Genomic DNA, 24,295 nt, shown 5'->3' with positions numbered 1-24,295 from the left:
TAGCCCTATTTAAACATCTGTTGCACACACTATCACACATGCAAACATCTGTTATCATGCTGAGCACCGTGGTTTCTGAAGGTGGTAGGAATACTTCAGTGCAGCTAACACTGCAACAGGATTTAACTCTGAATCAAAATAGATATCTTTATCTAAATAAATATTCAAGTCAGATCACATTTTGGCATTTCAACTATATTTGGAGGTGTTTTCAAGCTACTTCTTTCCCTGCCTTCTGCACACAGCTAAACTTACTGTTTTTTTTTTTTAAAACAGGGAGTGTTTCAAGCAAAGCAGTCTTTGTATTTTGAGATCTGGTTCAGCAGTTTTTCTACTTAGACACCCATGTTTTCACATTGCACACTTGTGTAGGTAGGACCAAACACTGACCATTAGGATGCTCTTTTAGCATTTGACTGTGTGTTTTAAATACCTCTGTAGTATTCATTACTGAACAATGGATTTTATTCTTGTATTTACCTGCCTCTGCTCCTACAGCCAACAGACCCAATGGGCTATTCACATAAATAAAGAATAGTGGGATTATTCTTGTCAACAAAGAACAGTCACGCTTCTTAGGATTATATCCAAGTGAAGCATTCAATTTCCATTCAATAATTAATTTTCTAGACCCCATCACTTAAAGAGTGATCTTAATGGCCAAAATACAAGTGACTTCCTGTGTTTACGTCAAATTAACATTTTCTATTGCAGTATCCAAATATTACCAGTAGCCAAAAGAAAGCTGATGGCTGCAAGATCAGTTCTGTGCAAACTTCAGTTAAACCTATTAAAGCCTATTAAGCCTATGCATTTTAGAGGAATATCAACTAGTTACAACATCAACAGAACACGTTGCACATCACTATTTTAAGAACTCGAAGTCTCCAACACTTAGCATATTAAAGTGCATATTAAAGTGCATATTTAGCATATTAAAGCATATTAAAGACTTCACAGGCAAGGACACAGTTCTGCAGTAGACAAGCAAAAATAGCAATTCCAATGATCCTAGGAGGTTCAGCCAATGGTCCAGTGCACGCTACGCTGACAATCCGTAGTCATGGGATGGGACCAAGGCCAAGTCTCACAGACTATACAAGACAGCATATGCACAACATAGCACAAGCAAGGAGTGAGGATTCTCAGGGCAGTTGAAGACTACTGGAGTATTTAGGGCCTTAACCATAAACAGACTCACTCAGAAGTGCAGACACAAGCAGTTGAGGGAGCTGTCAAAGTACAAGGCCTAGGCAGCAGGAGCATGAATGCACTAGAAATGGCACCGCACTCAACCTGCCAAGTACATCAGTTTGTATTCAACACAGCTTGAGATCCATGAAAAGAGAGGAGTACTGTAGGGAGGTCTGGCCACGTAATAAAAAAGGAAAACACGAGAAGTGCAGACAAAGGTACGTACTGCAACTGTGTGCATTCTGCACCGATAGGGAAGACAGAGCATAACAGACAAGAAAAAATGGATACCTGACGGCTGTACAACATGATTAGCTTTAGGGAGCTTCAAGAACTACTCCCAACTCCCAGCCAAGGCTCCATTCCAGTGAGGGCACAACCTCTATTAATGTAGTTTTCTCTCATTGAACATCAAACCTTTAGAGATTTTCTGAAAGGGCAGAGGGAATTCTTGTGTGTAAAACACCTTGAAAGACCAATGTCCTACTTAGCTTTGTCTGACTTGCACAGAAAAACAGTCCTGCATGTTATCAACTGTTAGAAAAGTGTGCTTATAGACAATCCTCTTTCCTTTAAAGGACTTTGAAACTGCACAATTCATCAGCTTGGTTTAAAGTCTAACTTGCTAGATTTAATCATTTTATCCCTTTGTGAAAACTGCATATGATCACAATCATAGCCGTGACATTTGCTTTACCCTTTTTTACAGGAGGCCACAATATCCTCTTTCTCCAAAGTAGTTTGAGGCATCGCTATCCCTTCTCATCTAATGCATTCAATTCATTCCAGGTAGGAGAATAGAGAGGAGAGCAGAATGCTGAAAATCTTCCAGATCTTGAGATATGAAGAAATACTCACAGGTGGTGTTGATTCTAAATCTCACCCAGCATTGTAAGGAAGCCTCTTGCATCTGCAGGCAGTAACCACAGCATGAACAGGAGACATTGATAGGGACTCTTGCTCTAGCACAAGTCCTTCTTTTGTTATTTGATCTAATATGAATTTACTCATATGTTAAAACAGATGTCAGGGAACAGCCAAGTGAGTGTACTTTGTCACTCTAAAGGCTTAATATTCACAGCTTATGATTACTTACAACAGTCAGGTCATATTTTCTGCTTAGTTTTCAATGTCAATGTAAATAGCTTCTTCTGTAGCCTATGATGTACAATATTTCCCTTTGACTTGTGCTGGGTGGTTTTTGTTTTTTGGCATCTCCTTTTGTCCTGTAAAACTAAAAAGTTTATTTATGGGCTTTTACACTTGTACAGTTTGCAATGTATTAAGCAGTCTAAGATCTGACAATTCCTCAGAAATATCACCGAGAATTGCTGTGTCCCATCTGTTCTTTAGATTGTCTTAGCACACTGTACAGTACCACACATAGTAAGAGTCTTTGCTGATGATCTGAGCTCCTAGGTGCCTTCAGAGGACTATAAGAGAAAGCAGATTTCAGACTGCCCACAGTCTCTCTGAGCACATAAAAATATCCTGTATTTCCCTCCCCTTCTCGCCTCTTTTATTTGTACTTCTGCATGCATGAAAGCAAATAGATCAGGGTAAAGCCATCTGGAGTATAAGAGGAGGGTAGAGCTGGCAGATAGTGTTAATCAGGCTCCATTCTCCTCTCCCCTCTTTGCTGCAAAGAGTTGAACTACCCACAAGCACTGGATTTCAGTGCCAGAAGTGCTGATAGTCTCTGGTTATAACTTCATTTTGCACACAGTGCACTAATGCCTTTCCATGTACAGCGGCATACTACCAGTTCTGCCCATCAAGGGATCTAATTTAGAGAGTGCTCCAAGCACAGCAGGTTAGTCTAAGGATACTATGTAAGACCAAAGGGAACAATACTTCGTTTATTGCCTCTGTATAAAACAATAACTTATTTCTGATCAAGTAGAAATAAAGTGCCCCCCATCAAAATCAGATTCAAGGGAACCTTGAGATCACTAAACTGGATTTAAGTCAGCATCCTCAGTCAGGAAAATGTAAACTCTAAAGGACAGCTGTTAGAAGTGGGAAAAGACCATCTTAGAAAGGAGCTGGTGTCTGAGAAAGAAAGGAGTAATCTATAAAGAAACAGGAAAGTTGCATGAAGAGCTATGCCTCTTCAGAAAAGGCAAATGATCAGCCTCTGCCAAAGCAAATTCTGTCTGTGGAGTAACACTTAAGTTAAATGCCACCATCATCAAAAGGGGTAACTACTCTCAGCTAGGCGTTGAGACAAGAAGCTATTCCAAAAGGACTTTGACAGACTATTTGTTCTGCTATAGCTGTTCTTATCAACTGTTCAGTTCAAATAAGGACAACTGGGCAACCTGTGCCCTTGGCCTGGCTTGAAGAAGCAATATCTTAATGAAAAATCAGCCTGAGTTCCCAGAAAAGAGAGAAGTGAAGAATGGTCAAATGGGGTCAGTCATAAATGAATGCTTTTAGGTTTTTTTTTCCTGAAAAATATTAACTCCAATTATTTACTCGGAAATATCTGTACTCCAAATATTGAATTTGGAGAGTTCACAGTCTTCTTAAGGCTGAGTGGATCAGAAATGCAGGTGGGTAGTATCTCAGCAATTTAATGTCTGACAGCATTATGTCTGCCATATCTATTCATCACAGTCACTCAGGCATCCACCAGACACTACTGGTTTTCAGCTAGATAATAAAGATTACTAAAGAGTTTATTAAAACTCTTCATTAAAACTCAACTGGGTTTTGCTGCTGGTTTTTTTTGTTTGTTTGTTTGTTTTTTCAATTCACAGCAGGAAGGATTTCCTCTGTCTTGGATTGCCTGAGGAAAATGAAATTAGAAATTCTGGCAGGTTAAAGATAAAGAGATAATAATTGAAAACAAAAGCCTCAAGGATCAGTTTGCAAAAGATGAAAGAAAAAACAGCAAACTTTTTTTCCTGTTTTTTTAAACATATTCAATAGCATGCAGGAGAATTTATGGGAATGGTAGATCCTAGTGAGAGAAAATAAAAAGCTCTCAGACACACTGCAACAGGAGGAGGACAGAATAAATCTTTGGCATCAGTATGCACTGTCCCACTAGTTGCATTAAACTGTGACAATTAGAGATAGACAGATTTATTTTTTTAATAGGACTTGGCCTACCCAAAAGCCATTTGGCTGGAAATGTCATTGCTCTAAGGCAGAGCTTTCCAAACTTTGCTTGTACGGGCACTGTCATCACAAGAAGAGAGCAATGCTGCACCATGTCAGTAGCAGCAGTGGAGGTGGTAGCTTCTGGCAGCATGCAGGGCTGCACTTGCATTGGTGGAGATGTGATTGATTGTAGCCTTGATTTTCCCTCTGAAGCCATCTGCTGGCCTCTCCACACAAGGTGGTAAAGGAAGAGGGACTTGGTCATTGTCTTCCTCTGGGATTAGTTTAAAATTGCTCACATCACAGGCACCTTACCTGCAGAATGTTTATTTTAGGAGTGAAATAATACAGAGAGTGATTATTTTTAATGCTTCCCACTCAAAGATATCAAAGCAAGGCCCAACTAAAGCACTGTTGGGTACTTACCAATGGCTTTTTTATGCATGAGGAAAAAGAGATGCACAGAAGTGTTAATGCCAACACCTTCAGTGGTAACACTACCCCATTCATTCTTAGATCCATGTCACCTCACGGGGCCTCAAATGTATCTTCAGCAGTGTAAAGAAATGCATAGCATTTTTTTTGAACTCTTACTTTCAACAGACAAACTTCTTTTAATTTTCAGATATATATCAAGTCCTTAGGGGAAAATACTAGATGATTCCAATGACAGAAGTCTCATAAGGTTTTGAAAAGCAGACTTTATTTAATAGGCACATCATTGCTTTAATAGCACTGGGCTGCACAACTCATTTCACCATTTGTAAATGGTTTCGTTAGATTACATTGCATTTCCTCAGTGACAGTAGGATTCAAGTAAAAAAGTTACTGCTTTTTTTTAATAATTTCTCAAGATGGAAAAAAAAAAACCAGTAGAATTACTAGTGCACAGGAACATAATACAGACTGAACTGCCTGTGAATCAGCAGAAGTCAAGACAATAATACAGACTGAACTGCCTGTGAACCAGTAGAAATCAAGACAAACTGTAAGTTGAGCAATGAACAGATAAAGCTGTAAGACAACCACAATACATTTGCTAAGATGGGATTTTGCATTATGCAGAATGCAGATGAATGTTGCCCACTAACACAACATGGGACTGGCTTTCTTATACCAAGAAACAAAGACTGTCCAACACAGACAAGAATGAGGGTTTCAAAACAAAACAACTTACATAAAATTAGGTTCCCTATTATTTCTGATTATAAAAGTACTCTCTCAGCTTGTAAAAGTTAAAGGCTTAAGAGAAAAGCACTGCTTACATAACTCTAAACCTGCAATTTTAATCAGCTTTTCAGGCCTTTTTTTTTTTTAACCTATTTTACAATTATTTGTGAGAATATAAAACTGTCTTTAGGAGACAAAAACATAGCATTCTTAATTGTTTCAGTAACTAAGTAGTTACTTGTTTGATATATTTCTCCCCTGAAAAACTTCATTTTACCATTTTACTAAATTTCACCAGCAGAAGCATGTAAAATCAGAAAACATGAGAGGAAAATAACATTGCTTCATGAAAGTAAAATGCGTGATTTTAACATAGTTTTATGAACGTTGTTAAGCATGAGTGGCATTGAAACATTCTGAAAAATGGATAAATATTTTGTGAATCTTAACAATCAATAGTTTCAATGTTCTTAGGACTTGCATTTTATTTTCATAATAGATATTTCCAAAGTTAATAACTTGCATTTTTTTTTTTTTTTTTCTTTTTCTTTAAATATTTTCTGGCATTGTATAGGACAGACAACCTAAAACCAACATTGCAGAAATCTAGCGTGCTGCACACATTAACATACACTAGTTACTTTAGTAATAGAACTTTACAATGAAGGTACCTACTGCATTTGTAAAACTCCTTTTTTTAATCAGCTTGTCAAACCTTTTGAGAAGCAATCTGGGCAATCAGGTGTGGTATTTGTTGTGTCTACTGTGAACATAGCCAATTATAGAATTAGAGATCGCTCTCTCCATACAGTGCTGATGAAAAAGAGGTGTAATCCAGAGCTCCAGGAACAGAACCTGGGCCCGTGTACTGTGGCATTCTCTTGATGCAGTACTGAGCCTGCTCAGGAGGCAGCTCTCGACGCAACTCATCTGCCAGGATATAAGGCTGTGAAGGGGGAAATGATGGACAAATTTAGTATGTATTCTTCAGAGACATAAAATATATTTATTATGTGACTAATAAGCTCAGATGTTCTGCCTACTTTCCTGAAACCATGTGTTTTTCTTGGTCAACTCTACCTTTAATGATGAGTTGAAGGAGACAATCCTACCAACAAACCGATTAGGTCAAAATCCAGCCTCAGGCTGGAATGTGTGCAACTGTGTGTGTTAGCCAGTGAGTACTATGCAGCCATGGATAGCCTGCTACTAATGCAGGAGCTCATTCCTAGAGTGCCTCACTGCTGCTTCTGCAGTGATAGGACCAACATGTTTTCAGTTAGACCCTGTTAGTTTCAACAGCCTAATGCATTCATTATGAAAGATGCACTATTGCTCTTAATGATTTGCATTTACGATATGAAGGATGCACTCATATCAACTGATAGCAAAATCAGCATTGTTTAAAATGACAACATAACGAAAACTGTATTTTTGTGAGACATCAGCATTCATCCTCCATATGAATTCTTATTGAGAACACATCTGGAAATCGAAACGTGTTCCACAGTAAATGTGCTGAGAACATGTCCTGAATTTAGAATGTGGTCCATAACTGAGGTCACAGAATCAGTAGAAACTGCCAGAATGAGAAAATCAGTACAGTGAGCCTGGGCAAATAGATGTGTACTGCTCTGATCTCTCATTTCTCAATAGCACAGGATAGGTTCTCTGGCAGCAGGAGCCCTCTGTCCTCCAGAGGCTACTGTGTTGCCACTCAGCTGTAGGTCTAGCTGTCAAGAGGAAAGCATGCTATATTCAGGATCTTCCTCCATGTACCCTAATGGAAGCGTTCTCCTCCTCCTAGGATGGGACAATGCCACATTGCATCACCCTGCTGACCCTGTCAGGTCACAATCTGGCTCACAATTAGGTGAAGTCTTGTGCAATTGACTCAGGCTATGTTCCAGGGCCAAACTACACTGAAACACTCAGACAACGTCGTGTAATGCAGAATGAGTTCCCTTCTAATTAAGGCTGCTGTAGGGAAATAGGCTCATTGTGCAATATATCAGTTATACCAAAATTGTTTAAGTATTGTCTAAGAAGTCTGATTTTGTCACCTCTTTGCGATGTGAGGGGATACAGATCAATCCTTGAACACATTTCATCTAAGAGAGTTGGTACCAAATAAGAAGAAAGGTAAATGCTTTCTCTGAACTATTACAAGTTGAAAACAAAGCTCTACTATTACTAAAAACCTTGTACAAGGCTTTCTGCAAGTAAAGGCTGAAAGGAAGAGCTACTGAGTTCTTACAGCCAGCAGCTAGATGACTGACCTTATCTGAAGCCAGGATTCTGAAGGAAGCTATCACTTGCTCAGCCGTGTCCGTATCTGCTGTTTCTCTGGTCATGAAGTCAATGAAGGACTGGAAAGTGACGGTTCCTTGTCCATTGGGGTCAACCAGAGACATGATTCTAGCAAACTCAGCTTCGCCCTTTCAGAGAATCCAAAACAAACAAACAAACAAAAAAAAAAACACAAAAAAAACCCAAAAAACAAAAAAACCAGGAAGGTCACCGTAATATCAATCTCTGACAGCCCATACCTCTCACAAACCAATAAGGAGCAGTGGCTACAAACACTCTAAAGCATCTTACTGACTTAAGAACATAAACGTCACAGTTAGTGAAATCTGGGATCTTAAGTGACTACTCATCCTTTGTAAAATGGCCCTGATGCTTTTGAAAAAAATATTATTTGTCCCAAATACATAGCATTTACCTTCAATTAACTTTTTCAACTTCTCCTCTTTCCCATTCTAATAATTGTTAAACTTGTTTTAACACTTCATTTCTCATCCCCCTTCTAAAATCAGTAATGTTCCCATTGTAATTAAGGTATTGAACAAGGAGGTGAAAAAATATCCCAGGAAGCCACAAGCAGCTTCATTGAACTGAGAACTAAGAAAAAAATACCAGACAGTTCAACTTACTCAGATCTTTCTGCTACAAAGAACAAACTGGTATGAGTGGGGGAAATTATAAAATAAATAAATGAAAGAAATCAAATGCAATGCCCAAAGGTAGTTTGTAAGAATTAAAAGAATTTTGTACTGTCTAGTATTACATTTAACTTCCTTTTTAACCATTTGAAGGTGGAGGGAAAAAAAAACAACCAAGGAACTAGTATCTCTAGTGTAAATTGTATTATTAGTATTCCGTCAACCTAAATAAGCTTTAGTGTTGCTTTGGTTAATTTCACAAACTGTAAGCAATTGCCATTGTTTCTTAAAATTCATACCAAATCATAACCCATTGAAATCAAGCAAGCTCTGAAATCATCATGGTCCATCAGTCCATTCTTCCTCTATTGACCAAAATAACATAAGGAATATGGATGGGAAGGTTTGAAGCATCCACGGTCATTTTCAGAGATGAGGTTAGGCCATTGGGAAATTGGATCCAGTGTAAACAGTATTCATTGACATTGCCCAAGCAGGTCATCAGAATTATCATCAGATTTAGAGAAGGAAGAAGTAACTAACATATCACACACAGGAAACAGACATTTTGAACACAAGAAGTAACATCAAGAAAAGTCAGGGGAGAGATCAGGGAGAACACAGGAATACACAGAGCACAACCAGAGAAGACAAAGAGAAAGGCAAGGAGAAAAATTTGTTACTAAACTAGTCAAAATCAGGAGATGCACAAACTGCCTCCCTGATATGCAATGTCTTTTGAAGGTTCTGCAAGTGATAGTGTAGTGAATATAAGTGTAGTTAAAAACAGTCTGAAATGTATCATTGACTAAAATACTTCACTCCAAGGCTAGGAAATGTACATGATAAAAGCTGTCTGCTGATACATGAGAAATAAATACAGAGATTTTCCTTTTTCTGACTACAGGCTACCAAGACCTGCACTATAACAAAGAAATGAACATACTGGCTTAAAGGGTGACGCTTATAAGACTTAGGAGGAGGTAACTGAAAGACCTGAAGTAAAAGGAGATTGCTAATTTCAAAGGCAGTAACTTGCATGCAGCATTCCTGACTTACAAATTGTATGATAGTAATAAGGTAAATAAACATCTCCTCTGTTTTGCAGTGTAATACAGTGGTTTAGAAGGAAACGTATCATCCTAAATAAGGAGAGAACAGTAGAGCACTTGTTTTGAGTCTGAGGAAAGGAAAATGGACAGAAGTCTGAGTGCCAAAAGTTCTCCACAGCTGTCTCTTATCAATTAAAGAAGCAGCCTGGAAAATGTTAGAAATGCAGTCAGAGAAATGTGGCTCCAACGTATGCTGAAAGAGAGTTCATCTAACTCAGTTGCCTTCCCAGGCACAGGATCTTCTCAAAGCATTGTGCTGTATACATTGGTGCTTAAATTCATAACAGAAAACTATTGTATTGACCTATCTGAAAACAGAATAACATCAGTTTCCTCTACCTGCAGGCCATTTCCAACCTGTCCTAGACTGATGAGGCAGGCTTTAAATTCATCAGAATGTAGATTGTCAGATTCATCCTAGCATCCCATAACACGTCATGCATTTGGAAGGTAAAAGAAAAGAAGGAAAAAAAAAATCACAGACCAGGTTAGTTGGTTAGTAAAGAACATTCTACACTTTTATTAATAACCATATGCTTATAAACTTAATGGAAACGTAATGTTAACTTACTGCAATTAATTTCCTAAAATGTGTGAAACTTTTGTAGTTTTGTGCTTTAGTTTTTTCCTTAGTGGAAGAGGAGCTTGACTTCAATTACAATGTTAAAATCATGCCTCTTTTACTTTTTTAACACTTTGGCTTATAAGGCAGTTTTTATTCTGCTGAACTACCGTTTGCTGCTTGCATTTTTTATTGCCATACAGTGTATCTGAGATGCAGTAAACAGATCACTGAGTCTGTTCCACTCTATTTCCACACTCAATCACTGTTACTTCTCTCTTGATCTGATATTACTTAGAAACTGAATGTGCATATGTCAAATAAAAGAACAACTGACTTATTGCCTAGATTCAAAAGAAATTTATACCTGACAACTTATTTTCAGTTCGTTAATGATCTATAAATTTTGCTTTGAAAACTGATTTTAAAGAGTCCCTATTAAATTCTAGGTTAAGTGGTCCCTAAAATCCTTTAATGGATTACTCATTGGAAAATGGTTTTTCCATTGTTTAGAAACCAACATTAAGTACTGAAATTATCATTGTAAAGCATTTAAATAATTGACTCATTTATCTTTTCTTGTCAATACAAACTAAAACACTGAAATCTCACTTTGTTTTGTTATTAGTCCCCAGAGAACCTTTCCTTCTCCTGTGTGAATTATATGTGGCCTGATATAAAAAAGTGGGATTTTAAGTGAAAGTAATACATCTTCCACATGTGCTTCATTTTCATGAATATTAATTGACCTGTATAGGCTTGATCATGTGGTTCTTTTAATGGCAAGTTGTTTTTTCTGTTAGTAAAATAAAGGGTGGCAGGATGCTCTTGTTCTGCATGCAGGACTCCTACTTAAAATCTGTAGTTTGCCAAAAATAGATAGTAGAATATATCAACAGCTGGTAGGATACTGCATGCAAAGCAGTTGCAGACATTTTATCCAATTTTTCTTAGAAACTACTATATATCCTGAATCCGAAAAAGGATTCTACTTAAAAGACTTGAAAATCAGTGACTGATAATATAACTATTTCAATGTCCCAATTTGTCTGCATACCATTATTCAGCTATGCACCATTTTGAACACTTCTAAACTGCTGGGATTTAGCCATTGTGTTCCACTTTCTTTTTTTCCTCTAAGCAAACACATTAAGAAAAGAAATATACCAGCATCGGTAAAGATTTATATTTACACCTCCACCTAGACTGTGCCTTCAGGCATAGCCTCTAGCAAGGAGTCACCTTGCAGCAACACCCCCAGGAATAACTTCTGGGGTGTCAGCCTTCAAATGAAAAGAGAAGATCCTAGAGTGCTGCCTCCTTACCTTGAGGGAGATGATGGACTCACCATCTGACTTTAACAAGATGACTTTTAATGGCTTTTTGTACTAGCATAGCTGTGCTGGTGGATATACTGAAGGAAACAGAAGCTCTTTCTGCCCTTATTATTCTTCAATGCATGGTGCCTCCTCTCTCAGTGTACTTTAGGGGTCAGGGGCATGTAGCCCCAAACAAGAACTTGCAAAATATTCAAGATGTAAAAGCCATTTAAAAAAATAACTCAGTTATCTTTCAAAGAACTAACAAGTACAGAAATAAGCCCCATGATTTATTATCAACTAAAAAAAACCACACATACATGTTATTCGCTTGCTTTCCTGGAGAGGAAGAAAGGGCGTCCTTCCTCAGATTTATAATTTATAACTAAAGCAAGTTGTCTTTAGAAATACTCCATAAAAAATTGTTAGGTTTATGTGTACTAATATGGCTTCTTTACAATGGAGAAGGGAGCTTCTCTGCACAGTAGTATTTTGCTGACATCCTCAACACACATTGAGACTGGAGAAATACCACCATAGAAGTCAGAGCTATAGCATGCATAAAATGACTCTGTTCTGCTTATGTATTTAAAGCCTCCTGGTCAAGGACAGCATTAGTTTTTAAATTTTTTTCCGGCTATCCATCAATATGAACTGCAGACTAATTCTCTCAGTGTATTTGTTAAACGTCAGGTATACATAAATGCTTCTACGAGCAACAGAATTATTACATATACTGCTAAATGATTGCTTTTTTTTTTTTTTGTCTTACAGGGAGAAGTCAGTACTTTCATGTTAGTGCTTATGTTCAGCTTCATTCCTCTGAGGTGATAAAGACCAAAAAAAAAAAAAAATATCAATTCCTGCCCTCTCTGTCCAATTTCCGAGTTTAGAGTCTTCATTATTTTGTGCACTCTGAAGTATCCCTGAAGCATTCCAGGTTTTCTTAATTCACTGACAATAAATTTTCAAGTGTGCAATGGAACAAGGAGGATACAAAAATGAAAAACAAGCCTGCTCCTCTCAGACATCTTTGCTCAGTGTCTCTTTCTAGCCTGTGCAGATCACGTCATATCTGCCCTTTAAATTACAGTACAATTTAATAAGTATAAGCTTCTCTTTTTTTAGTGTTTCTGTTGTCTGTCCTTTACAGAAAGCTTGAAGGCCGAGTGGTTTTAGACCTTATTTTTTTCCTTTCTTAAACTTACATTATCCTTTTAAGAATGTAGTTGTTCTACTATGACAGCACAGAAGTCCTCCTGGACTAATTTCTAATCTCTGTAGGGAGAAGCATACTAGGGGGAACATATGCAAAGCATCCTTCTCTTAATGTGTACCTTATTTTTAAGGCCTTTGGATTATGTCTGACATGAGGGCAGGTGAGGTGTGCAGCTAAACTTACAGTTCAGGCCCAGGTTGCTGAGGTTGTAGAATATACTGGGGAATCTGACCCATGTGTTCAGGCTTCTTGTGACAGAAGAAAGAGCAGAGGGCACATGCACGAAGCTATGTCCTCTCTTATAAAGAGGAGAAGGACACAGATGTAGGTAGGTAGGAATCTAGGAGCTGAGAAGCACTGCTGCATTGTACATTATTGTCATGGCCCATCTCCAGCCTGCCTATCACTCTGTGACATAAGCACCTTCTCTGAGGCAATACAGCCCTTCATAAGACTTTGCTCTGTTGCACTCTTTGGTATCTCAAATTCTTTCTATTTCTGCAAAGCATTAAGATGCCTAATAGGGCTGGTTGCTGTAGGAGTTAGCATCTTCCTTCAGGATCTTCTGAGGTACCAAAAGATGCCAACAGTAACTGCTCAGTGACTGAACTAGCCTTGCTGCCAGCATGGCAGAGAATTTATCTATGAACTGCAAAGATACAGGTATCTATGAACTTACAGAGACATAGGGATGCTAAAAATGGCTATTTACTAAAACCTATTTTAGGATTTAGTCACCTTGCTTCCTTATCTTTAGGAAGCTGTCAAACCTTCATGCAAAGTTTCCCTTAACAGGGTATCTTAAATACTAATGTGTAATTTATCCAGACCTGGTACTCTGCTTTTAATCACTCCAATTTCTCAGTCATCTGCTCCAGTGCACTGGGGAAACCATTTAATATATTTCTTTCCACCCAAGAAAGCTACTCTTGCTTCTGTAATGGTATCTTCAGCTTCCTCAGCTTATACAAAAAGGAATTATGCTGCACTAGAATCACATTAAGATTTTCCATAAAATCTATCCCCAGTTCCTCTGTGGCTAACCTTTTCTATAGTTGTGTGTTTCATCAAAAAAGCAGAGTCGTGAGAACAGTTAAGAATATTCTAAAATATACTTAAATGATCACTGTCAGTGTCCAACACACATCAAGTATGGGTAACCATTTTGGATAGAGCTGGACAAGATATTGGTGGGAAAAAAAAAAACAACAGCATTTTCTACATCCTGAAATAATTTGAAGGAGCTGACTCATGATAACAATGCAAGTTAGGGGTTAATCACAGTCTGATAAGTACAGGAATCTATACTGAAATACAGAGAGCGGCCCAATGTTGGATTATGGTAATCTTTTCTCAGCATCTGAAATGTGGACTGAGTTTTGAAGGTGGTGTTCCTGTGAGTGCAGAGCTAGCAGATCTAACTCATGTAAAAATGTTGTAAATATTGTAAGGTTGTAAATACTTTGCTAATTGATCTTTATAACCATTTTTTAAATAGCCCATTGTTACTGCACTAGCAGATTTTTAAGATTATATATGAAATGGAAAAAGGCTTGCTTTTAGGAACAATGAATACTGCTAGATGAAAAAAAGTAGGAGTACTGTACCCTGTCAAAGTGATTGAACGATGCTCTGAAATCATTCATTTGCTCCTGGGTGATACCCTTGGCATCTCTTGTGAGGATCTGAGTCTCAACCTCATTGATAGTTCGAGCAATGGTAGTAAGTAGGAGCTCCCATCCAACACGGATATGCTGTGAGAAAGAAAAGACTGATTCATTAAATAGTCAAATACATTTTTCTGAAACTATGAAAAATACAGTCAGCAAAAACCCGCTCCAAATACTTATGTGATGCCTTATCCATACCACTAACTATACATTATAACTCAGGTGATTAAAAAGTCTTCAGGAAAATATGGAACTGGTTTCTAAATGGGTACTTTTTTCTTTTTTTTTTCTTTTTCTTTTTTTTTTTTTTTTTTTTTTTTTTTTACTATAAGCAAGTGTTCACTGATTTTATTCTGGATGACAAGACTTGGACTTGAGTGCTGTTACTTTCTATCATCTCACTTTAGTTAGAGGCTGTATTCAAACAACACTGTTTCCTACATTACCAATTTCAGACATTTTCCAACATTCTGTAAATAATCTCACAAGTTATTTTGCAAACATGGAAAGCATTCTTTAGAACAGAGAAGCCATCTCCCATGAGTGTGTATAACAACTGTCCTACACATCAGCAGCACTGGGACCTTCACTGGTAAACTGTAAATTCTCATAGCAAATTAGTAAAGATGAAACATTGCTTTGTCACAGAAAACAAACAAACAAGCAAAAAAAAAAAAGTAAAAAAAAATCCACTACTGTACTACTGTTTATCTGAAGGAAAACAAGTCATGATGAGCTATATTTTCATTTGAACTTTTTCTTTGCAGCGAACCAGAGGAGAAATCAAGCCAATTACATTCCACTAACAAGCACTTAACTCCTGTTCCACCTTTACCAGACCCAGGAAGGGCTCTTAAAAATATCTTATGTCTCAGTTTTGCATTAGGCCATTCTCATCAGCATGCGTGACAATAAAATGCGTGACAAAAAACTTTCACAGTATTACCAGAAAGTCTGCCAAATCTCAACCTTCATAGCCATGTCTTCAGATCAGGGAATGCAGTTGTAAGGAAGAAGATGGCAAAACGAGCTATCAAGTACAAAATGGAGGAAATGCTTACCTCCATAGTATAGTTGGTGTGTTTGTTGTCAAACACCAAGGCTTCTTGTATAAGCTGATGATCTCCTTCCAGTTTATCAATGTTGTGTTTATAGTTAATGATATTTTGCTCATATTGCTTCAGCTGATTCATCTGGTCCTCCAAAGGCCCTGTCATTTCAATAGAGCTGCGGGCAATTTCCTACAAAGAGACACCCCCCCACCACGCAAAATGTAAGCTTCAGATTTTCTAATTTGACTTGCATTCACAAAAATATTTAATATTTTCAGACTAAGAAGCAAAAGTAATAAAATCTTCATACAGAGATGACAAATTTTACTGTAGAAAGCTCATTTTAAAAAAAAAAAACGTGACTCGTTTATTTCTGGAATTAATATTGAGTTGCTGGTGATCCCAAAATTCTTCTGGAAAGAGCAGAGGCAAAATAGCTGTTTAGTCATATTTTTTTCAAAGCTACATATCCTACTAACCATCAAGGGTGCCACTCATACAATGTTATAGTTCTAAGAATCAACAGGTACTAAATTCTTTGTGATTAAACAGCCGGCAAACTATCACGGACATTGCCGATGCCTTGTACATACAACAAAGATAACAATTGATAAAACACTTTATTCATCAGCTTCTGCATGAGTGTCTGATACTCACTTCCATCTTGGTCTGGATCCATGGCCCAATGACGTTGGCCTGAGCAGCAAACTGGCGACGCAGGCGCTCATTGGCATGCTGGCGGGCTAGTTCTTCCTGCAAGGATTGATCCCTCTGAGGTACCAGCTGTTTCACCTGTTACAATGAGAAAGCATTAAGTGTGAGCATTCATGACTGAATACTTCTAAAACAAGCAGAACAAATAAGCCCTACAGTTATTAATTTTTCTTATTGACCTGAAGATTAACATCAGAGCAAGCCAGAAAAACTATCACTGTTATATTTACTTCTGTGCTAACATAAAAAATTGCTCCCATGGTCTTGGGCATCCTGACTAGAGAGACTCAATTTCTCACCTCTGCCAAGACTCAACTTCAGGAGGATTGTTTAATTTGAACTGCTGCTAGAGCAGATATTTTGCTTTTCTGTGGAAGCACAGAGAAAATTTGATCTCTAAGGAACAGTTCCAAGAATAAACAGTGGAAAATATTTCATTCGATCAGAGCCATTAAGATAGGATAATGAGGCACCCTCTACCCCTCACGTATACCTGAAGATGTCTCATATGTTGCAAATACTTTTTTGACTTACCCTTTTAGACTTCCCTGGGACATTCTGAATTTAGTCCTTATTGCATGATATTTATAACCCACAAAGATCACATCTTTGTCCGCATAAGTTTAGGTATTTTGTAAATTCATATATTCTACAAAATCATTTACCTTTAGCAAATGATCTGCCTTGCTTCCTAAGGAAATAAAGTTTCTCTTTAATCCCTCTCCTGTAATTTTTTAAGGTAACAGCCCATTTCAGTTTTACTGGACAAAACATTAATGGTCCCAAAGATGCTAGATTTTTACAGCTTTTGTGAAAAGCAGAAACTAGGTAGAAGAGACACGTGAACTACTGCTTATACTGAGAAAAAGAATTCAGCCATTTTCTGTTGTTCTGGCAAGCACCATTGGCCTACCCACTGCCCAAACATCTTCTCTGTACTAGCACCAATACATTTTTCTTGCCTCATCAAGAAGCCAAAAGAAGTCATAAGTAATACTGAGTGACGGGAGCAGGAAACATTATGAAATGAGCCCAGCAAATAAATGGGGAGCATACTGTAGGAAGTTCCAAGTAATTTAGGAGAGGAATAGTAAGAAATACTACAAGGAAACTGTAAAGGAATATATAGAATACCAACAGTATGAGTAGCATGAGTGGAGTTGGAGTGAGGTACAGGACAAATTACAGAAAGACAGCTTATTTAACACTACTGATCACAGAGTTCATTTAGATGCAGATGAAACCTGTGAAAGTTTTGTTGTTGACAGCAATAGAAACAGTCTCTACAATTGGGTTCTTGTTCTCAATGTAACTACAAATATGATTGAACAAAACTGTAGACTACAGAACCAGAAATCTATGTATGAAATTACTGAAATATTTCAAAATATATTATGAAAGCTAACATCTTTTTACTACTTCTTTCATCCCAACATCAGCTTCTCATACAATCTATTACTTTCAATTTACTTTATGGATGCAAATTCTGTTTAATTGCATTTAATATGCCTCTAGTGAAATAAGTGATAACTTATCATGCTGCAACCTCTTTCCACTGTCCACATTAGTAAACATATTTAAGAGGAAATAGTTAATTTGTTCCAGTTCCACCAGTTTTAAAACAGAAATTGGTTCATTTTGGCATCTAATGATCTAGAAAAATTGACAGATTTATTGTTAAGTTCTCTGAATAGTCTCAGATTCCTAAACCAAAATACTATGTTACATCATTCTTTTATGCATTTAGCATACATTACCTTTTCCCACTTGGTACGAATCTCTTCCACAGTAACAGTGCTGTAAGGATTGCTTGCACTTATTCTCATGCTGTAACTCTGAATAACTTTTTCAACTTCATTCTGGATTGACAATATGGCCTGTCTTTCACCATCTGCCTCTGGCAAAGTAGCTTTAAATTGATCATGTGCAGAGATTAAACTCTAAAATCAGAAACAGAGAGGGAGAGCATGAAAACTCTAATTTTCCTTCCAGCATCTGAAAGGTCTGCTGTAAAGAAGCACAGCTCCTTCCCTCAGACTCCCAGACATCCTGTCTACATGTATCTGTAAGTACATGAAATAATACACGTAGATACATTTATGAAAAACCCACCATTAACTTTATCAAGACTACTGGTTCTTCTACAATTTTAGAAAACTTTCATGCCCATCAAGAAATAACTTTATTTATTATAGATATCATCTATCACAATGTAAATGTCAGGATAGAATATCCTGCCTATGTCGTACTCTCCAAGAAAGAAAAATTTCATTTCTTGTCTTTCTTATGACTAAGACAAAAAAAAAAAAAAAGACAACCATTTACCTGAATTTCCTCTATGCTGTGAACAATAAACATGTCCTGTAGGTCTTCCATAGCACCTTCCATCCAGTTGTTGAAAGGAGCAGCTCGTTTGGCAAACTCCAGGTGAAGCTGATCAATCGTTTCAAGCAATTTCTCCGTCCTCTGTATAGGTTGGAAAAGGTAAATTCCTTTTTATTAAAGGCAAGAATTAATTCTATGCTAATATTCGTTCCTATGAACAGAGTCATGCTTCATTTTTTTCAAAAGCAAATGATTATATAATTGAGTGATTTCACCACATGCTTTATGGCAATAGTACTAAAGATATTTTCGTATCAGTCATTAAAAGGGATGTGTACCTTTCAAGGCTAGCACGTGAAATGCCTTGTTTTTGATATTGTAATCTATCTGCAAATCAATTTAAATCTGCTAATCTTGCTTTAGTCATTTCTTTTAAGTATAAATTCATCCTCTTAGCTAAACTGATCATTGTTATATTGTTTACCTCCAGTGCCTCTCTCCTTTTTTGAGTAAGTGTTCCCAAGCTGTCCCATTGGTCACATATCTTTTGGCATCGATCATTGACACTTGCAGCATCGTGATAGTCCAGTTCACTAAGAGAAAGTGAAGACAAAAGTCTGAGCAGCTTTCTGAGACACAGGAACAGTTGTGCATGCTATTCCACTGCCCCTCAGTAATTCTTCTCCTCTATTTTTATGCAGTATTTCTCCTCCAGGTAAGCAAATGTTGCATGTAGACAAGTACAGTTTAAACATGGTACGTTTCAAGAAGCACAGCACAGAAACAGAATCAACCTCTCCTTCAGTCTGAGGCTTTATCAAGTTCCTGTAGATTGGTAGTGTTAAACTAAATGGCCTGAAATATATTAGCTTTATTTTAAATAATCCAGTGATTCTTTCCAGACTAACACATTGTGTAGCTATAAGGGCTGCTCCAAAAGCAATGCCTTCTATTTTATTCTGTTGGTCCACAATGTCAGTAGCAGTTAGGGGTAGGCAGTAGAAATTGAATCTTCCTGCCAACATTCCATTACATGTTGTTGCTGTGTGACAGATGGCACCGGAGGGGCAGTCTGACAGAACGGTGTCTGACATGGAAGTGGGTATGAAGCAAAGGTGTGGAATTGAATTCCTCAATGCGGAAAAAAAAGTTGCACCCATTGACATTCACTGATACTTGCTGAGTATTGATAGAGACCAAACAGTGGATGTGAGCAATGAGGCAGTGGGTGATGCATTTCAGGTATGGTAATAGCAACAGTGGGTCACCTCCACTGGTGCAGATTTTCACAAGTGTGTTGTACAGACTCTTATTCATCACTGGTGAAAATGCACAGCTAACGATGGTGATTATGTTGAAAAATAGTGTTTTGTAGCTGAGAATTTGCTCTATTATATAGTGTTATTATGCTCTTTGTACCTGTTGTAGTTTTCATGGGAATAAATAGGAGGCATTACTTTCAGAGCAACCTATGCATTTAACAGAGAAACAGATCTCAGCTTGTGTTCAAGGCATAATCCACCTTAAACAGGGGCTGCCCAGCTCTGGAGCGCAGGAAACAATTTTCATCTTTCTCTCACACACTAGAACTGTTTAGGTACAGGAATCTCCAGAGTCAGGTTTGCTGCCAGCGCAAATTAGTCCACCCAAAAGTCATGTAGCAGTTAGCACTGCTTTTTCAACTACTTAATACGCTTTTATTATCCTGACAGAAAACTACTTACTATGCCGCCTGCAATAACTTTTGAGCTCTGTCAGGAGATTCTACACCATTTCAAACAGAATTTTGGGTCTCAGTGACAGATAATCCGCATGGTTCTGCTGTAGCCATCATGATCATAATAAAATATGCATTAGGCACTTTAGAAGCTCATTTTTATTAGTGTGTCATCATCCACTGAATTTAGCTCTTGGCTGCTCTCCTTGAGGACCTTTTGCACAGTACTAAGCATTGCAGAGATTGTGATTAAGTGACCATATGGCAATGTGAAGCTAAGATTTACTCTAAGGCTTGAACAAGATGTTAAATGCAGATATAATTTGTTCTATCCTTTTGAATGTCCTTCTCTAGGCAAGTGGCAAGAGGAGTGTTCAGATCGCTTCCTCCACTAACTTAGAGAATCACAGAGACAGTTTTCCTCTGTGAAGGTACACCATAGGCCAGGGACAGTGCTTATCTTTTTCCCTTTAAGTTTGGTAGGAACAATATGGTTAGGGATAAAGCTGAGAAATATCTGGATCATTTTGTCTAAAAGAGGCCTCAGACATGCTGAAATCAATTAATCTTTGAAAGCAAGAAATGATCAAAACAAGTGAAAATAGAATACCACAGCAACTAAAAAAACCTCAAAACTGCAAAAAAATCCCATTATCTATATGGAGAGAGCTGCCCACAAGGACTAAACACACTACACAAGGACTCCTTAACTTAAATACTTGCTTCCTCCTCTGGAGCAAGTCTTTCTGTTAGCCTTCCAGGAATGCAATACAAACCATGTATTTGTTAAGAAATTTTAAGTCAGGAGCTTGGACATTTGCATAAAACAGGCTATGACGTTTTATTGCTAGAACTTTTTAAGATGGAAGTTATTTTTCGCATTTTAGCATATTGAGGCCATTAGGTGATGATCCTGTGTGAGCTGTGAGCTCACTAAGTGGATGGGATGTGGAGATTTGTGCATTGAAGCTGTGAAGACACTGGATTTCTTACTTATTACCATTTTTTTTCTTATCAAGTATAAACAAAGCGCTTATGCACATGTGCTACAGCACTTCCAAGAGAACAGCCTATTTAATCATTGGAGATCTACAGCCTTCGGAATTTAAAAATCTTGAAACTATTTTTATTTCAATCTTACCTTTAACAAATTAAAAATTTAGTCAGATTTTGTCCAGATTCAGAGAAGCATTTAAGTATGAGCTCATTTTACGAATCATGATAGTGTCACAAAAATAACCTGCTGAGCACCATGCTTTAGCACTGCTTCATAACCAGGCTCATGTTATAATATCATGCGTGTAAGCACAATTTGAGCCCAGGTTTCCAGAAGCAACAAGACTCTTCAAAACAACTACAGATAGTTGTCTTTGTGGCTGAAAATAAGTTGCTACAATACAAGTGGTGGATATTCTAAAAATTATCTTGATTATTGAAAACATTGAAACAAGCACACAAGACCAGAGGTGAATTCAGCATTTCATATTATGACTCACTCTAGCTCTGTTTAGCATTTGCAATGTCACTAATGGCAAGTCCCATTTTAAAAACCCCTATCTCTTTTTTTCCGGCCTTGTATACAGTGCCAACCAAGTCTTTCCATACTTCACCGACAAGGATTTCCAATTCTATACAGGCTAGAACACACAATAATCCTATAGCAGCATCGTGGCTGCAATTACCTGCTTCACACACACACACCAATCAACAAACTTTTAGCAACTTTATCTCACGGTTGACTTAACTGCTGCAGCAGAGTACCAGTGCAGATAAAAAAATGCTGTAAGTAACTGCTGTGGTTCAAGGTCACACAGCAATTATTCAGTTTCAAATAGTAACATTAGGCAGACAAGAGATGGCTAAAGCAAAACACTGAGGTGTACTGACTTGTAATTTAGACTCAGATGATGATTCCTGTAAGGGTCTGATCCAGTGACCAAAAAAAAAAAAAAAAAAAAAACCAACAATAAGATACCCATGTTGACTTCATCAGGCTTTGGATAAGGTGCCAATGCATATTCCTTTAGCATTCAATTATTGCTCAACATTTCAATGAAAAAAATATGACTGGAAAAAGAAATTAGTTTTTCTCCATAATTTCAATGGCTCTCTGAAGAACTGTGCTGTGGATAAATAATTTAAATCAACATTTAAACAGAAGCTGCCCATTTGCTTGCAGCCAATAATAAAACTTGACATTTATAACCTTTCATTCAGTATTCTCCATAAGCAGTAAGTCTTACTGAGCTACAAAGTCTCAGGGAGTAACCAGTGCTGAATATTGAAAATACTGTACTGATAGCTGTATTGTATGGATTAGAGAAGACATCAAAGTAGAGCATCTTAAAAGCAGTAGGTTTCCAGCACCTTTGGCGCCAAGGGCACAGATATCTTGTTTAACTTCATACAGCAAATTACTGAAACAACTGAGAAGAGACAACCCTAAAATAGACAGGATACAGTGTTCACTGGCCTCAGCAAAGGTAAAGGACACAGGGTTCAAAATGCTGGTAAGCAGATGCTGTGCTACGTATACTACATTCACAAAATTTTTATCATTTGCAAAGCTAATGCTTAATTAACAATGATTAGGTGTTTCAGAAACATTTGCTAGCATAAAAGGAACAAATACCTTTAGAGCACAGCTGAGTACTAGCTGTTTTGTCTATTCAAGGAATCAAGAAACTGAAACTTGGAGGCTTGAAGCCACGAGGAGGAGTCTGGGAATTTTATGCTGGTTCCTCTTTCAACCACTAACACACATTTGTTCCTGTTGACTTTGCAGATTTGTGCTGTGGGTGAGCAATGAATTTAATTGTGTGCCAGATGTTAAGATCAGGAGTACTGCTACTGATTTACAGTACAAGACCTCTGCAGTTAACTGTGTAAGATTACAAAATCAAATGTCCTTAGCTTGGTGCACAAATGAAAATGACTTTACCAGAATGGAGACATCATTATCTAACACTACATTCGTGCCAGTGTGGGCAGAGCTTTGCTGACAAAACTGTGCTGCCCATGTGAATTAACAGCTTTTCTGCAAACAAAACCAGGCTTACCGATAAAGACAGAATCTAGCTACAGTAACTGCACCAACACTCAAGGCTTCTCTTGCCACAAAGTATCTATCAGGCACTGGCCTTGGCTTTTCACACCCCTGAACAACTTAGCTGATGTCAATATAGCTAAATGCATTGTGGAATTTGTTCTCAGCTTTTTTCTCTGGACATAGAATGCTGAGTGAGGAGGAAAGGTTGTGTGTTTGCTTGCCTTGGAGCATACAAGAGACAATTAAATCTTCAGAGATGTTATTGCATGACCCAAGACCGATACAGAAAGGATATCAAGTCTTTTCAAAGGACCAATATACTCGTGGGAAAATACCAGATATTAAATTGAAGATACTTGATCTGTAATTTGTCTAACGGCTATTATTTTCTAAGTTTACAATTTATAAGCAGTACCTCTCTCAGCAGACCATACGAACTAAGAAACAGACACCTCCAGCATTCCCATGAACACACAATGGTCTCATTAGTAGAAAGAAAAGATTATCTTCAAATTGAATTTGAAAATGCTTGTTTTCAAATATTTTTGGTCAGTTGCACGTCTATATTTGGTTGGGAGTAGAGGGGAGATGAGGGAAAGGTCTCAGTGACCAGCTCAGATAATATACTTACGAAGCTATCTCTGGAATTCTTACGTTGGTACCTATGACACTATCAAATTCATTGGAAAGAGTTTATCACAAAGTTAAATGTCAGCAGCTGCAAGCCTTTAAATGGAACATACTTCAGCTCCTGGGCAATGGCAGCGATCTGTTCCACCCTGTCCTGGTGAGCAGCCAAATCGCTCTCAAAAGCCTCATGTTTCCTTAACATGGCACGGACTTCTGTCAGAGATGCAGATTCATAATCCTTCTGAAGTAAGATCTGCTCTTTGCCTGAAACAGGAAATTAAATTATTGGTCTGTTTTTACTAATTCATTGGTTAGAACAACAGTAAATTCAGTCAACTTCTTTTAGCTGAGGCATGGTCAAAAGCACATGTATAAGATGAGTGGCAATTTGTCAGCCTAACAGTATTAATTAGGAAAGTAAAATATTTTTAAAGATCTCTCAGTAATCCCTTGATTCTTGCACAAGATGATTATATGTCTAAAATAGCTAGCATTGCATTACTTGAGAA

General features: G+C 37.6%; 1 protein-coding gene across 3 annotated transcripts in view; it reads right to left on the bottom strand.

The window, feature by feature from the left end:
* Positions 1–4,983: 4,983 nt before the first annotated feature.
* ACTN2 (actinin alpha 2) overlaps positions 4,984–24,295 on the bottom strand; it is a 63,740-nt gene continuing 44,428 nt past the window's right edge. For 2 of the 3 annotated variants that reach the window (XM_048935280.1, XM_048935278.1), the window contains exons 12-21: positions 23,900–24,050; positions 18,875–18,983; positions 18,391–18,531; positions 17,823–18,005; positions 16,009–16,143; positions 15,361–15,540; positions 14,237–14,383; positions 8,717–8,782; positions 7,752–7,910; positions 4,984–6,418 (exon numbers count right to left, since the gene is read on the bottom strand). In XM_048935280.1, coding sequence (XP_048791237.1) covers positions 6,260–6,418; positions 7,752–7,910; positions 8,717–8,782; positions 14,237–14,383; positions 15,361–15,540; positions 16,009–16,143; positions 17,823–18,005; positions 18,391–18,531; positions 18,875–18,983; positions 23,900–24,050 — 1,430 coding nt within the window. In that variant the 3' untranslated portion in view covers positions 4,984–6,259. Of the gene's footprint in view, positions 6,419–7,751; positions 7,911–8,716; positions 8,783–9,868; positions 9,947–14,236; positions 14,384–15,360; positions 15,541–16,008; positions 16,144–17,822; positions 18,006–18,390; positions 18,532–18,874; positions 18,984–23,899; positions 24,051–24,295 lie in introns of all 3 variants that reach the window. The other variant, XM_048935279.1, reaches the window with a different exon arrangement.

Source organism: Lagopus muta, chromosome 2 (genome assembly GCF_023343835.1).
Source record: "Lagopus muta isolate bLagMut1 chromosome 2, bLagMut1 primary, whole genome shotgun sequence".
Lineage (NCBI taxonomy): Eukaryota > Metazoa > Chordata > Aves > Galliformes > Phasianidae > Lagopus > Lagopus muta.
This window is presented reverse-complemented; position numbering and strand designations above follow the sequence as displayed.